At 50.6% G+C, this 12,006-nt stretch overlaps 1 protein-coding gene across 1 annotated transcript in view; it reads right to left on the bottom strand.

Annotated features, from left to right (window-relative positions):
• Nucleotides 1-10,412, bottom strand: part of fcer1g (Fc epsilon receptor IgFc epsilon receptor Ig) — a 45,895-nt gene extending 35,483 nt beyond the window's left edge. Inside the window, exons 1-2 of the mRNA XM_087981607.1 lie at nucleotides 10,290-10,412; nucleotides 8,063-8,213 (exon numbers count right to left, since the gene is read on the bottom strand). Coding sequence (XP_087837733.1) covers nucleotides 8,063-8,213; nucleotides 10,290-10,412 — 274 coding nt within the window. The remainder of the gene's footprint in view (nucleotides 1-8,062; nucleotides 8,214-10,289) is intronic.
• Nucleotides 10,413-12,006: the final 1,594 nt, after the last annotated feature.

Here is a 12,006-nt window from a genome sequence, read left to right as displayed (position 1 = left end):
TCCCCCTGCCCTCTCTCTCTCTCTCTCCTTATCTCAGTCTCTCCTTGTTCCGTCTCCTTGTCTCCCCCTGCCCTCTCTCTCTCTCCTTATCTCAGTCTCTCCCTGTTCTCTCTCCTTGTCTCCCCCTGCCCTCTCTCTCTCTCCTCATCTCAGTCTCTCCCTGTTCTCTCTCCTTGTCTCCCCCTGCCCTCTCTCTCTCTCCTCATCTCAGTCTCTCCCTGTTCTCTCTCCTTGTCTTCCCCTGCCCCCTCTCTCTCTCTCTTTATCTCAGTCTCACTCTGTTCTCTCTCCTTGTCACCCCCTGCCCTCTCTCTCTCTCTCTCCTTTTCTCAGTCTCTGTTCCCTCTCCTTGTCTCGCCCTGCCCCCGCTCTCTCTATCTCCTTATCTCCTTCTCTCCCTGTTCCCTCTCCCTGTCTCCCCCGCCCTCTCTCTCTCTCTCCTTTTCTCAGTCTCTGTTCTCTCTCCTTGTCTCCCCCTGTCCTCTCTCTCTCTCTCCTTATCTCAGCCTCTGTTCCCTCTCCTTGTGTCGCCCTGCCCTCTCTCTCTCTCTCTCTATCTCAGTCTCTCCCTGTTCTCTCTCCTTGTCTCTCCCTGCCCTCTCTCTCTCTCCTTATCTCAGTCTCTCCCTGTTCTCTCTCCTTGTCTCCCCCGCCCTCTCTCTCTCTCTCTCTCCTTATCTCAGTCTCTCCCTGTTCTCTCTCCTTGTCTCCCCCGCTCCCCTCTCTCTCTCTCTTTATCTCAGTCTCTGCCTGTTCCCTCTCCTTGTCTCCCCCTGCCCTCTCTCTCTCCTTATCTCAGTCTCTCCCTGTTCTCTCTCCTTGTCTCCCCCGCTCCCCTCTCTCTCTCCTTATCTCAGTCTCTCCCTGTTCTCTCTCCTTGTCTCCCCCTGCCCTCTCTCTCTCTCTCTTTATCTCAGTCTCTCCCTGTTCCCTCTCCTTGTCTCCCCCGCACCCCCCTCTCTCTCTCTCTTTATCTCAGTCTCTCCTTGTTCCCTCTCCTTGTCACCCCCGCCCTCTCTCTCTCTCTCTCTCCTTATCTCAGTCTCTCCCTCTTCTCTCTCCTTGTCTCCCCCTGCCCTCTCTCTCTCTCTCCTTATCTCAGTCTCTCCCTGTTCTCTCTCCTTGTCTCCCCCTGCCCTCTCTCTCTCTCTCCTTATCTCAGTCTCTCCCTGTTCTCTCTCCTTGTCTCCCCCGCTCCCCTCTCTCTCTATCTCAGTCTCTCCTTGTTCCCTCTCCTTGTCTCCCCCGCCCTCTCTCTCTCTCTCTCTCTCCTTCTCTCAGTCTCTCCCTCTTCTCTCTCCTTGTCTCCCCCTGCCCTCTCTCTCTCTCTCCTTATCTCAGTCTCTCCCTGTTCCCTCTCCTTGTCTCCCCCTGCCCCCCCTTATCTCCCCCTGCCCCCCCTTATCTCAGTCTCTGTTCTCTCTCCTTGTCTCCCCCTGCCCTCTCTCTCTCCTTATCTCAGTCTCTCCCTGTTTCCTCTCCTTGTCTCCCCCTGCCCTCTCTCTCTCTCCTTATCTCAGTCTCTCCCTGTTTCCTCTCCTTGTCTCCCCCTGCCTCCTCTCTCCCTCTTTATCTCAGTCTCTCTCTGTTCTCTCTCCTTGTCTCCCCCTGCCCTCCCTCTCCCTCTCTCCTTATCTCAGTCTCTGTTCCCTCTCCTTGTCTCCCCCTGCCCCCCTCTCTCTCTCTCCTTATCTCAGTCTCTGTTCCCTCTCTTTGTCTCGCCCTGCCCTCTCTCACTCTCTCTCTATCTCAGTCTCTCCCTGTTCTCTCTCCTTGTCTCCCCCTGCCCTCTCTCTCTCTCTCCTTATCTCAGTCTCTCCCTGTTCCCTCTCCTTGTCTCCCCGTGCCTCTCTCTCTCTCCTTATCTCAGTCTCTCCCTCTTCTGTCTCCTTGTCTCCCCCGCTCCCCTCTCTCTCTCTCTTTATCTCAGTCTCTCCCTGTTCTCTCTTCTTGTCTCCCCCTGCCCTCTCTCTCTCTCTTTTTCTCAGTCTCTCCCTGTTCTCTCTCATCTCCCCCTGCCCTCTCTCTCTCTCCTCATCTCAGTCTCTCCCTGTTCCCTCTCCTTGTCTCCCCCTGCCCTCTCTCTCTCTCGCTCTCCTTTTCTCAGTCTCTCCCAGTTCCCTCTCCTTGTCTCCCCCTGCCCCCTCTCTCTCCTTATCTCAGTCTCTGTTCTCTCTCCTTGTCTCCCGCTGCCCTCTCTCTCTCTCTCCTCATCTCAGTCTCTCCCTGTTCTCTCTCCTTGTCTCCCCCTGCCCTCTCCCTCTCTCTCTATCTCAGTCTCTCCCTGTTCCCTCTCCTTGTCTCGCCCTGCCCTCTCTCTCTCTCCTTATCTCAGTCTCTGTTCCCTCTCCTTGTCTCCCCCTGCCCTCTCTCTCTCTCCTTATCTCAGTCTCTGTTTCCTCTCCTTGTCTCCCCCGCTCCCCCCTCTCTCTCTCTCGTTATCTCAGTCTGTCCCTGTTCCCTCTCCTTGTCTCCCCCTGTCCTCTCTCTCTCTCTCTCCTTATCTCAGTCTCTCCCTGTTCTCTCTCCTTGTCTCTCCCTGCCCCCTCTCTCTCTCTCTCCTTATCTCAGTCTCTGTTCTCTCTCCTTGTCTCCCCCGTCCTCTCTCTCTCCTTATCTCAGTCTCTGTTCTCTCTCCTTGTCTCCCCCTTCCCCCTCTCTCTCTCTCTCTCCTTATCTCAGTCTCTCCCTGTTCCCTCTCCTTGTCTCCCCCTGCCCTCTCTCTCTCTCCTTATATCAGTCTCTCCCTCTTCTCTCTCCTTGTCTCCCCCTGTCCCCCCCCTCTCTCTCTCTCCTTATCTCAGTCTCTCTCTGTTCCCTCTCCTTGTCTCCCCATGCCCTCTCTCTCCCTTTATCTCAGTCTCTCCTTGTTCTCTCTCCTTGTCTCCCCCTGCCCTCTCTCTCTCTCTCTTTATCTCAGTCTCTCCCTGTTCTCTCTCATCTCCCCCTGCCCTCTCTCTCTTTCTCTCTCTCCTTATCTCAGTCTCTCCCTGTTCCCTCTCCTTGTCTCCCCATGCCCTCTCTCTCTCCTTATCTCAGTCTCTCCCTGTTCCCTCTCCTTGTCCCTCCCTGCCCTCTCTCTCTCTCTCTCCTTATCTCAGTCTCTCCCTGTTCTCTCTCGTCTCCCCTGCCCTCTCTTTCTCTCTCTCTCGTCTCCCCCTGCCCTCTCTCTCTCCTTATCTCAGTCTCTCCCTGTTCTCTCTCGTCTCTCCCGCCGTCTCTCTCTCATCTCCCCCTGCCCTCTCTCTCTCTCCTTATCTCAGTCTCTCTCTGTTCTCTCTCCTTGTCTCCCCCTGCCCTCTCTCTCTCTCTCCTTATCTCAGTCTCTCTCTGTTCCCCCTCCTTATCTCAGTGTCAACTCCGTCCACCTTCTCTCCTTATCTTCATCTCTCCTCCCAGTCATCTCTTTCTCCCTTTCACCATCTCTCTGCATATCTTTGTCTGCCTTGATGTGTATCTATCTTTGTCATCTCCATCTTGGTTTCGTTTTCCCTGCTCTGTCTGCCTCGTTCCTTCTCGCAGTCTCTTACCCTTTTCGGTTTCTCTCTGACTCCCGCTCTCTCTCTCTCTCTCACTCACAAACTGTGTCTGTGTCTCTCTCTCTCCCTCTCTCTCTTTCCCCCCCCTCTCTCTCTCCCTCTTTTCATCTCACTGTGTCTCCCTCTCTCTCTCACTGTCTCTCTCTCTTTCTCACTGTGTCTCTCTGTGTCTGTCTCTCTCTCCGTCTCTCTCTCTCACTGTCTCTCTCACTGTCTCTCTCTCTCTTTCTCTGTCTCTCTCTCACTGTGTGTCTCTCTCTCCCTCTCTGTGTCTCTTTCTCTCCCTTTCCCTCTTTCTCTCTCTCACTGTGTCTCTCTCTCTCACTGTATCTTTCTCTCCCTCTCTCTCACTGTGTGTGTCTCTCTCCCTCTCTATATCTCTGTCCCTCCCTCTCCCTCTCTTTCTCTGTCTCTCTCTCAGTGTCTCTTTCTCTCTCTCTCTCTCTCTCCCTCTCTCTCACTCACTGTCTCTCTCCCTGTCTCATCCTGCCCTCCCTCTGCCTTTCTCCCTCACTCTCTCTCAGTCTCCCGTCTCTCTCTCTCAGTCTCCCGTCTCTCTCTCTCTGCGTCTGGAACACACCACATGTTTCTGACTCAGGGAGGAAGTTGGTGTTGAAAACATCGCACAAGCAGAAAGACTGGGAAACCACAAGAAGATGGCTGTGAGAATGACAAATCTATTCGGAGATGGGGCCCCGATGCGAAATTTCAGGCCTCACACAAAAACAAGATTTGCATATCCACTCGAACTGGGAAGCTGAGTGGGCTGTTTGGGATCCCGGGGGGGGGTGTTGTTGAGTGAGGCAGTCAGGTCACCCCAGGGGAGCGGTCTCTCAGGGGACCACAGGCGTCGAATGAGGCCATTCGGACCATCGGATCTGCTCCGACGCTCTCTAGTGTTTCCCATTCTCCCGACCCCTTGCCCATGACCCTTCAGCCCCACACGAGTCAAGAACCTGTCTGTCTCGGTCTTAAATACACCCAGCGACCGCCCCTCTGAGTCCCACAGGTTCCCCCCACACCGTCTCTCACTTTCATCCCTTCGCTCTGAGGCTGTGCCTCGTCTCCCCTCCGGGTGGAAACCTCTTCCCCACGTCCCCTCTATCCAGGCCCCTCAGTATTCTCAGAGTCTCAATCAGATCCCCCACGTCCTCCCAGACTCCATCGAGCACAGACCCGGAGCCCTCAACACCCTCCTCAAATGACGAGCCCTTCATCCCCGGGATTAGAATCTTTTTTTTAGAATCCCCACAGTGTGGAAACAGGCCCTTCGGCCCAATAAATCCACACTGACCCTCCGAAGAGTAACCCACCTAGACCCATTCCCCCACCCCATTACTCTACATTTACCCCTGAGTAATGCACCTAACCTACACATCCCTGAACACTATGGGGTAATTTAGCATGGCCAATCCACCCTAACCTACACATGCCTGAACACTATGGGATAATTTAGCACGGCCAATCCACCCTCACCTACACATCCCTGAACACTATGGGGTAATTTAGCATGGCCAATCCACCCTAACCTGCACATCCCTGAACACTATGGGGTAATTTAGCATGGTCAATCCACCCTTACCTGCACATCCCTGAACACTATGGGTAATTCAGCATGGCCAATCCACACTAACCTGCACATCCCTGAACAATATGGGGTAATTTAGCATGGCCAATCCACCCTTACCTGCACATCCCTGAACACTATGGGATAATTTAGCACGGCCAATCCACCCTAACCTACACATCCCTGAACACTATGGGGTAATTTAGCATGGCCAATCCACCCGAACCTACACATCCCTGAAACACTATGGGGTAATTTAGCATGGCCAATCCACCCTAACCTACACATTCCTGAGCACTATGGGGTAATTTAGCATGGCCAATCCCCCCTAACCTGCACATCCCTGAACACTATGGGGTAATTTAGCATGGCCAATCCACCCTAACCTGCACATCCCTGAACACTATGGGGTAATTTAGCATGGCCAATCCACCCTAACCTGCACATCCCTGAACACTATGGGTAATTTAGCTTGGCCAATCCACCCTAACCTGCACATCCCTGAACACTATGGGTAATTTAGCATGGCCAATCCACCCTAACCTGCACATCCCTGAACACTATGGGGTAATTTAGCATGGCCAATCCACCCTAACCTACACATCCCTGAACACTATGGGGTAATTTAGCATGGCCAATCCACCCTATGCTACACATCTTTGGATAGTGGGATGAAATCCACGCAGACACGGGGAGAATGTGCAAACTCCACACAGACAGACGCCGGAGGCTGGGATCGAACCAGGGTCCCTGGTGCTGTGAGGCAGCGGTGCTAACCACTGAGCCACCGTGCCACCGATCACGGATATGAGTGTGAGGCGAGCAGAGATGGTGTGAGTGTGAGCTGGCAGGGAGAAGAGGGTGGCATTTACCCTGCGGAACACAGAATGGCATTAAGCTTCTTGCGACATTGGTAGATAGTGCCCCCCCCCCCACCCCCCCACCCCCCGTCACCCCAGACTGGCATGGTTCGACACGCCGAGGGCTTGATATACCTGTCCAAGACACGGACACAAAGGAGGGCACTTCTGTCACTAGCCAGTGCGACTGAAGTGTTCAAGTATCGTGATACGTGCCTGGATGTATACACCAGTTCAGCAGAAGAACAATCTGCAGATTATGAAACCGTGTAACAGGGCAAGGGAAAATCCATCAGAAAACCCCCCACGGGAAAAGTTTGACGAAATGCTCCAAAAATGACATTCTCTGCCTAATTTCATGATAGTTCAGCTCTCACGGCTCCGGGACATTTGCGAGCTGAGTAAGAGATTAACACGTGAAGATAGCAGTGACATTTCACTGGGGTTGAGTATCCGTCAAGGACGTTGCTGGGGAAAACGTGGATCGAACTGGCCATTTTGCTGTTTATGACAAGATACTCTCACATTATCACACAGCTTTGTTAGTTTATGGAGTAAACTTGCGCTCCTTTGTTGAAAGTACACTGGCAGCCTCTCGCCTGGCCAGTCGCTGAATATATTCAATGGTAACCACAGTTCAGTAATTACAAGATGCTTTGAAGGGGAAAATGAATGCAGGGTCTCATAAGGATGAGATGCTTGAAGTCATATTTAGCATTCAAAGGAGGAAACCTGAAACTTGTAAAAGAGATTGCAAAAGTGGAGACAGAAATAGAGAGAAATGTCAAAAAGCTTGAATTAGGAAGAGAAAGAGAACTCAGACAACGTGACTTGATGAGTGAGAAGAGGTGAAGGGAGAACAAATAATTAGATGATTCTTATTCCAGTGTGGAATTTCGAGTTATCGAGTCACAGAGATGTACAACACAGAATCAGACCCTTCGGCTCAACCCATCCATGCAGACCAGATATCCCAACCCAATCTAGTCCCACCTGCCAGCACCCGGCCCATATCCCGCCAAACCCTTCCTATTCATATACCCATCCAGATGCCTCTTAAATGCTGTAATTGTACCAGCCCCCACCACATCCTCTGGCAGCTCATTCCAAACACGTACCACCCTCTGGGTGAAAAAGTTGCCCCTTAGGTCCCTTTTATACCTTTCCCCTCTCACCCTCAGCCTAGGCCCCTCTAGTTCTGGACTCCCCCACCCCAGGGAAAAGACTTTGCCTATTTACCCTATCCATACCCCTCATGATTTTGTAAACCTCTATAAGGTCACTCCTCAGCCTCCGACACTCCAGGGAAAACAGCCCCAGCCTGTTCAGCCTCTCCCTGTAGCTCAGACCCTCCAACCCTGGCAACATCCTTGTAAATCGTTTCTGAGCCCTTTCAAGTTTCACAACATCTTTCCGATAGGAAGGAGACCAGAATTGCACGCAATATTCCAACAGTGGCCTAACCAATGTCCTGTACAGCCGCAACATGACCTCCCAACTCCTGTACTAAATACTCTGACCAATAAAGGAAAGCATACCAAACGCTGCCTTCACTCTCCTATCTACCTGCAACTCCACTTTCAAGGAGCTATGAACCTGCTCTCCAAGGTCTCTTTGTTCAGCAACACTCCCGAGGACCTTACCATTAAGTGTATAAGTCCTGCTAAGATTTGCTTTCTCAAAATGCAGCACCTCGCATTTATCTGAATTAAATTCTTGTCTGTTTGTTTTAATTAGAAATCCACCTTCAGAACTACAGAGAATGGAATTGAAAGATATGTTCCCTCATTCTGAGTTGCAACGCAGAGCAACGGGTGACAATGAATTTTAGCAAAAGGAACACAGAGACATGATACAGCTTCCGTGGTATCAAGGGTCACACGCACGATTCTCTGGCCAGGCAAACTGAAATGGTTGCTCAGTGGGCTCACCGGACCCTTGGGGTTTTTACGCAGAAATATCGAGTGTAAAAGCAAGGAAGTAATGCTTCTCCTCTGCAAATTACTGGTCAGACCACACTTGGAGTATCCTGGTTTCTGGCCACCTTATTTCAGGAAGGACGTTAAAGCGTTGGCGAGGGTTCAAAGGAGACTTACTCGAATTGCGCTCGCTGAAAACCCACCGCGGGAAATGGTTGAGGAGACGTTCCAGAACAAAAACGACACCCGCTGCCTGATTTCGTGACAATTCAGCTCTCCCGTCTCCGGGACACGGTCTGAGAGGTTGCTGTGAGGGGTCGTTTGCGAGCTGAGTAAGAGATTAACGAGTGAGGCTTCCCTGGGGTGGAGTATCTGTTGAGGAACGCGGGATTTTGGATGCAAGGGAAACGTTAAGGAGATTGGGCTTACCCTCCGTGGCGTGGTGAAGGTGACCTTATTGAGGTGTTCAAAATGATGAATAATTGTGGCAGGGTAAAGAAGGATGTGTCGGTATGTCAGTACCCAGAGGAGCTCAATTTCAAGATAGGTCTCCTTCTGCACTGCACAAGTCCATGATTCTACTTGGAACAGAGAGTTGGGAAGATGAAGCAGGCAAACGGGGCTTGGATTGTGTGGTAGCGTGTGCGCAAATCAGGACGCGTACGCTAGTTCATCGGAAGGACAACCTGCAGACTATGAAACTGTGAGGAGTGACAATCAAGGCCCGGGCGCCATCTTGAAGCTTCCCGATTCGAGAGAGAAATCACACCCGGCCTTAGCGGTGTGAGCAATGGAGAAACGGCCGCGAATCCGGCAGCTCTGATCGCTGAAGACAGAGATGAATTTTGATGATGCAAGGGAAACCGTGATTGTGAAATCATTCAGAAATAGAACTCCAGCTAACCCACAAGACTTAACTTGAGATGAGTATCAAGTCTCAAAAGCTGACAAAGGATATTTTCTGAAAAACGTCGACAGAAATGAACAGAGCAGTGGGAACGGAGGCAGAGATGAAAAATTGAGGGGAGCACAGGAACAGGTTCTGTTAGGTGCCTATGGGATCGCACACCGCTAAGGAGGAAATCGAAAGGGATGGAAAGATTGGACCAGTGAAAGGTATTCCTTTTAGTAGCAAACAGAAACATTGCAAACTAATAAAGGAGAAAAGCTAGAACTCAAAAGTTGTAGAAAGAAAATAATAATGTAATAAAATCGGACATACTGAAGCTGATCACTGGAAGGTAAATGGAAGGTCATAATGGTGACAAAATCCCCAGCAACTCACAAGGGCATGAATGTTAAACTGTCGGCAGTGGGATAGATGGAGAGTCATCCGTTTTTAAAATATAGATCCCCGACAGTGTGGAAACAGGCCCTTCGGCCCAACGGGTCCACACTGACCCTCCGAAGAGTAACCCACCCACCCCTACCCTATTAGCTTATACTTACCTCAGACTAATCCACCCTAACCTGCACAGCCCTGGACACTGTGGGTAATTTAGCATGGCCAACCCACCCTAATCTACACATCCCTGAGCACTATGGGTAATTTAGCATGGCCAATCCACCCTAACCTGCACATCCCTGAACACTATGGGGTAATTTAGCATGGCCAATCCACCCTAACCTACACATCCCTGAACACTACGGGTAATTTAGCATGGCCAATCCACCCAAACCGACACATCCCTGAACACTATGGGTAATTTACCATGGCCGTTCCACCCTAACCTACACATCCCTGAGCACTATAGGTAATTTACCATGGCCAATCCACCCTAACCTGCACAGCCCTGAGCACTATGGGTAATTTAGCATGGCCAATCCACCCTAACCTGCACATCCCTGAACACTATGGGGTAATTTAGCATGGCCAATCCACCCTAACCTACACATCCCTGAACACTATGGGGTAATTTAGCATGGCCAATCCACCCTAACCTACACATCCCTGAACACTATGGGTAATTTAGCATGGCCAATCCACCCTAACCTACACATCCCTGAACACTACGGGTAATTTAGCATGGCCAATCCACCCTAACCGACACATCCCTGAACACTATGGGTAATTTACCATGGCCGTTCCACCCTAACCTACACATCCCTGAGCACTATGGGCAATTTACCATGGCCAATCCACCCTAACCTACACATCCCTGAACACTATGGGGTAATTTAGCATGGCCAATCCACCCTAACCTACACATCCCTGAACACTATGGGGTAATTTAGCATGGCCAATCCACCCTAACCTGCACACCTTTGGACTGTGGGAAGAAACCAGAGCAAACTCACCCAGACATGGGGAGAAAGTGCAAACTCCACACAGACAGCTGCCCGAGGCTGGATTCGAACCCGGCTCCCTGGTGCTGGGAGGCAGCAGTGCTAACCACTGAGCTACCATGCCGCCCCGGACATACGGTGATAAATAAAGGCTTCTGGCATTCTTGCCTTCATCAGTTGGGGCACTGAGTATAAAGTTAAACCAGTTATGTTGCAGCTGTATAAAACTTAGGTCGGCCATATTTAGAGAGTTGCGTGCAGGTCTGGTCACCACCTTATAGGAAGGACGTGGCTGCTTCGTACAGGGTCCAAAAGAGGTTTACCAAGGATCAGAAAAAGTGTGTTTGATAAATTCGGATTGTTTTCACTGGAGTGTCAAAGCCCAAGGGGGTGAACTGATCGAAGTGTACAAAATTATGATAGGGTGGAAAGTCAGAGTTTTACTTAGGGTGGGAACGTCAAAGACGCAGGGTCATAGGTTGAATGTGAGAGGGGGAATGTTTAAGGGAGACAAGCTCTGTGAGGCATGTTTACGCACGGAGTGTGCACGGAACACGCAGCCGGGGGAGGTGGTAGGAGCAGTTACCATAGCAACGTTAAAAAAAAACATGGACAGGCAGAGAATAGAGGGATATGCACCGTGAGCAGACTGATGGGATTAGATTAGAATGTGGTCAGCACAGACATGTGGGCCAAAGGGCCTGTTCCTGTGCTGTATTGTTCTATATTTTTAATATTCCTTGCAATTGTGGAAGAAGTACATTGTCCTATTTTCGAGTAACTTATCATTTCTTTGAATGTTTCTGACATAAAATTTGAACGTTGATCTGATTGTATTTGTCTGGGTAATCTATACCTTGATTCACCAACTGGGATTTTGTGGCCTCCTATAACATTTTATTTCAATACTAGGTTGTCTTGCACAAAGCGCTCAATTCAGGATCAATCAGTTGCCTTTTTATTTAAGAAGATGGGCTAAATGTATTACTTTGACCTTTGGTGATACAATGGTTCAGTGGTTAGCACTGCAACCTCACAGCGCCAGGGAGCCGGTTCGATTCCACCCTCAGGCCGACTGTCTGTGTGGAATTTGATCATCTTCCCAGTGTCTACATGGGTTTCCTCCGGGTGCTCCAGTTTCCTCCCACAATCCAAAGATGTGCAGGTTAGGAGGGATTGGCTATGCTAAATTACCCATCGTGCTCAGGGATGTGTAGGTTAGGGTGGATTGGCCATGCTAAATTACCTCATAGTGTTCAGGGATGTGCAGGTTAGGGTGGATTGGCCATGCTAAATTACCCATAGCGTTCAGGGATGTGCAGGTTAGGGTGGATTGGCCATGCTAAATTACCCCATAGTGCTCAGGGATGTGTAGGTTAGGGTGGATTGGCCATGCTAAATTACCCATACTGTTCAGGGATGTGTAGGTTAGGGTGGATTGGCCATGCTAAATTCCCCACAGAGTTCAGGGATGTGCAGGTTAGGGTGGATTGGCCATGCTAAATTACCCATAGTGTTCAGGCATGTGTAGGTTAGGGTGGATTGGCTATGCTAAATTACCCCATAGTGTTCAGGGATGTGCAGGTTAGGGGGGATTGGCCATGCTAAATTACCAATAGTGCTCAGGGATGTGTAGGTTAGGGTGGATTGGCCATGCTAAATTACCCATAGTGTTCATGGATGTGCAGGTTAGGGTGGATTGGCCATGCTAAATTACCCCATAGTGTTCAGGGATGTGCAGGTTAGGGTGGATTGGCCATGCTAAATTATCCCATAGTGTTCAGGGATGTGCAGGTTAGGGTGGATTGGCCATGCTAAATTACCCATAGTGCTCA

This window comes from Chiloscyllium plagiosum, unplaced genomic scaffold, assembly GCF_037043375.1.
Source record: "Chiloscyllium plagiosum isolate Xiang-an unplaced genomic scaffold, Cpla_swu_hap1 HiC_scaffold_40, whole genome shotgun sequence".
Lineage (NCBI taxonomy): Eukaryota > Metazoa > Chordata > Chondrichthyes > Orectolobiformes > Hemiscylliidae > Chiloscyllium > Chiloscyllium plagiosum.
The sequence above is the reverse complement of the archived record's forward strand: the minus strand, read 5'-3'. Positions and strand labels throughout refer to the sequence as shown.